The 4,052-nt window shown below is 41.5% G+C and overlaps 1 protein-coding gene across 1 annotated transcript; it reads right to left on the reverse strand.

Annotated features, from left to right (window-relative positions):
* Positions 1-677: 677 nt before the first annotated feature.
* On the reverse strand, positions 678-2,539 carry LOC115406127 (immunoglobulin superfamily member 2-like). Its single transcript, XM_030116034.1, has 6 exons — positions 2,500-2,539; positions 2,076-2,402; positions 1,646-1,996; positions 1,444-1,578; positions 1,245-1,291; positions 678-1,171 (listed from the first exon to the last, which is right to left on the reverse strand). The coding sequence occupies exons 1-6, from the start codon at positions 2,534-2,536 to the stop codon at positions 1,034-1,036; spliced, it is 1,035 nt and encodes a 344-aa protein (XP_029971894.1). The 5' UTR covers positions 2,537-2,539; the 3' UTR covers positions 678-1,033.
* Positions 2,540-4,052: the final 1,513 nt, after the last annotated feature.

The raw sequence follows: 4,052 nt of genomic DNA on the forward strand, positions 1-4,052 counted from the left end.
ATTCAGCGCCCCCAGTTAACCTCACATGCGTGTTTTTGGACTGTGACAGGAAGCCAGAGTGCCAGGAGGAAACCGATGCACACATGGGGAGAAGAAGCAAACATCTACTGCTGTCTCAGTAATGGTGACTTGTCTCTGGTGTGTTGTTGCTTTTTGTCTTTCTTTTCAGCTCATAAATTGATTTCTGTGAACAGCGAGTGTTGTGGCATTTTCAGCAGTCACGAAGCACTTTACATAACCTTTGTGGCTTTGTATGCTCACATTTACAAACAGTGAAATTAATTACTAATTAGAGTGGTCTGAAATAATGTGTGCAGCACAGTTTGACTTTAAACTGGCTGGTGTTACTTCAGCTGAGTTCAATAAAGTGAATCAGTCTTCAGAGTGACCCACATAGTGCATTCAGCTCATGAGTCAAACAGTCATTACTCTTCTAAATCTGCTAAACTGAACCTATTTGCAGCCCTCTCACTTTATACGTGGTTGAATCCCCAAGCGAAGTCTGTTTTCAGTAAACAGCTCTTGTGGTTAAAAGGTGCAGAGATGGCCAACCACAACTCTGGTGTGTCAGTGAAGCTGTTGCATGTGACTCTGCTCAGTGTGTAAATGAAACAAAGTGCTGCAACAGAGGAAAAATAAAGAAACCTAACTACTCTGAAAAATGTTTATTAGCTTTTATTGATGACAAATAATCATATTTGGGGCAGAAAATGTTTGTTCAGTGGTCTTTCAGTTGTGCTGATCTCTTCTGTTTTCTCTGCATGCTGTGATGGAAACACATTGTTAAACCGTTTTCCACAGAGACAAAGTGGGAGAAGTTGCATTTTCAGTGACTCTGACCACCGTTGTCATGTAAACACACACCCAAAACACAACAGAACAGCTTTTGAAGTCACAGAGGAGAATTCATCAATTCAAGGCATCTGCAGACATTTTTTTGATGAAACTTTACAGTTTATGTGTATTAACTGTACAAAGTCTTTCAGTGCTGAAACTGAAGCTGCTGTAATTTATTCACACATGTCTGTTTATCTCACTGATCCAGCCCAAAGGCCTTGACAGCAGTAAAGATTTTCTCTCTCTCTGCTGCTTTTTGGAGCCTGTTTGAACCTTTTCTGTGTTTCATGATGGTGAAGACAGCGGCAGAATAAATCCATGTGGCCTCATCATTCTGTGAAAAGAAAACACTTTCAATATTTTTATTTTCTCGGAGTTTAAACGTAGCAGAAATTACTGTAATTTACCTGTTGACTTCTCCAGTCACCACTGTGCATCTCCACGTTATTGGATGCTGGATTGGAACAAAACAAAAGCAATAGTGAGATGTTTGTTGTTCAGAAGAGATGTTTTCAGTGTCAAGTGAAACACACACAGACACACAAACTCTCTTCCTTAACCTTGCTCACACCCCCCAGGGCACAGTGGTACAGAGTACTGTGTTACCTTTGCAATGCTCACACGTGGTTTTCATGATGGCGTAGATGAGGAAGACGGTGACAGTCAGACTTACAGCCAAGACGCCACACAGTAGAAAAATAACTGTATAGACTTCCTGTGACCACGAGCTGCTTCCTGAAACTATGAACAAAGTGAAAATTACAAACGAGTCCAACTATGTGCCATTTATTTGTTTCTATTTCATCACCTTTGAAATCCATTTCAGTCCCATTTCCAAATACTATCTGCCCACATGTGGCCACGGCGCAGTAGTAAATCCCAGCATCGGAGGAGGTGAGGGTTTTAGAGAAACGATAAACGCAGCTCCTCTGAGTGTCAGATCTTCTGCCACATTCATCCCAGCTGTTTGCGTCGGTGTAGATGACGTCTGGTTGAGACGCTTGTGACCCGCCTCTGAGCCAGAACACACTGAGGTCTCCTGAACACACTTTGTTCTCAGAGAGAACCGAACACTCAAAAGTCACCGGTTCTCCGAGGACGATCGATTCTGACACCATCGACTGCTGAACGGTGAAGTGTGACGTTCTCTGACTGTGGCCTGTTCAATGTAACAGTTGAAAATTATATGAAAAAACAAACATGAAGACAAAAAAGCTCATGAATGTTCACATATTTACCTTTCACTAACAAATATGTTGCACTCCACTCAGTGTTAATCCACTCTACGAACGCACAGTGATACGTTCCTTCATCCTCTTCAACGGTCTTCGTAATGGTCAAGTTACAAAGATTTCCACCCACGGTAATCTCCCATCTGGACTCTGAAAACTCAGGCTCATACTTGGGTGTCGTAGATTGCCACAGAGTCACAATACGTTGCAGTTTATCCCCGACGCGCTGCCTGTACCAGTGGAGCTCCATCCGGCTGACCTCCGCAAAGGGTAAAGCACATGAAATGTTCGCTGGTTCTCCAAGATGAACTGAAGTCACTGGAGCCAGAGCGTCTGCTTTTCATAAGACATGAAGAAAGAACATAGCAGATGACATTACATAGAAAGTGTGCAATTTAAAGAAATGTTGGAGGAAGTTAAAAACACTTACATCCTCGATGGAGAAAAAGCACAGAGAGCCACAACATGATCATCTTGACATTATGTCCTGAGAGGAAGTCTGCAGATTTTTTTTGAGACTGAACGGGTAGAGGTGAACGCATCTGATTGGACATTGCAAGACTTTAAAGAGCATTTCCTGTCACACTTTGTCCTGGATTGCTTTGTACTTTCGTAGGTGTGGTCGTCTTCGCTCCATTGACTCTGACAGCAGTTTGTGTGTTTCTGTGGCTTCTCCCAGAATTCAACTATTTTTCATTTGCTCATTTACAGAGTCTGTTCCAAGACTTCACATATTTTTTCAGGTGTTATACCTTTTGGGCTGTTTTTTGTGTTTGCTAACTCAACCTGAATTATATGCAGGTGTGCAGTAATCCCCATCAATAGTCCAACATGTGGTCAGTAGGGTAAAACTACTGTGTCCACCAATGGGCCGAGCCCAGTTCATATTCATTACCAGTGTGTCTTTATCTGCTGGACATCTGCTCAAACAGCTCTGTGATTGGCTCAAAGCAGCAGCAGCCGCTGGAGGAGGCTCATGGTCATCCATCACGGAGCTGTTTGAACAACTCGCTGTTGTTTTGCTTCTTAACAGTTTGTTCCTCTCTCAGGGTTTCTGTTGAAAAGTTTTTCAAAACCACGGTCCAGTTCTTCTGCTTGTTTTGATTTTTACATTCCTAATTGCTGCTTCCTGTTTTTTTTCTCAGATCTTCATGTGTCTGTCGATGTGAAGGAGCGCATGTACAGAACGAAAGACCCACTCGTAAAACATGATCCAGTCTCTGAAATGAGACATTTGGCAGATTATCAATTGGCCTCGACTAACTCTTACAATCCGACAGAAGAGAATCGGATCCACTTGTGTGTTTTTATGAGACATTACAATCCGATTGACTTCACAATCCTATTACAAGTTGGATTTCAGGACCCATGTAAACGGGGCTACTGTGTCAAACACCTTTTTCTGTTTTTTTTTTTTCCGAAACTTTTCTCGCTAAATTGTTTGAAGCTCTCGTTTTAAAGAAGCACTGTTTCTTTTGGGGCCTCAGTTCTCGGATATATCTCCATGATACTGATGTTGTAAATCAAGTTTAGTCTGTAAATGTCAAATTATAGCTTTATTTTTCCTTCAGTTGATCTTCAGTTGGATTTATTTCAAATCCATTGCATCCTGTCATTCTTCCTTCCACAACCTCAAATGTGAATTAACTTCCTCTGTAGCCCCGCCTCCACAGCTCAGTCAGGTAATGATTATTCTTTTCAATGGCTATAGTTCTCCACCACCGCGACTTGGTTCCAGACTCAATCAGACATTTAAATTTATTAAATTCCTTTTTTCCCATGATCCTCCTTCATAGACATTACATTGAGTATCACTGCACAGCTACTAAATGAAACTCAGTCACACATAGAGTAGCTACTTGTTCAGAGTTGTTAGGATTGAAGACACCTTTATACTTACATTGACAACATCAACATTACTGGTCAAAACAAAAGCTACATTTTTATTTTCATGTCCTTTTTCAAAGAACAAAGAGAGCTGTG

This window comes from Salarias fasciatus, chromosome 2, assembly GCF_902148845.1.
Source record: "Salarias fasciatus chromosome 2, fSalaFa1.1, whole genome shotgun sequence".
Classification (NCBI taxonomy): Eukaryota; Metazoa; Chordata; class Actinopteri; order Blenniiformes; family Blenniidae; genus Salarias; species Salarias fasciatus.

What these genes read in the sequence shown, in the direction of transcription:
- LOC115406127 (XM_030116034.1), bottom strand. Translation starts at nt 2,536, where the DNA reads ATGTTGTGGCTCTCTGTGCTTTTTCTCCATCGAGGAT. An exon ending in CACGTGTGAGCATTGCAAAG is followed by an intron (nt 1,292 to 1,443) that starts GTAACACAGTAC and finishes GTTCCAATCCAG; the next exon opens with CATCCAATAACGTGGAGATG. An exon ending in GTGACTGGAGAAGTCAACAG is followed by an intron (nt 1,172 to 1,244) that starts GTAAATTACAGT and finishes TTCTTTTCACAG; the next exon opens with AATGATGAGGCCACATGGAT.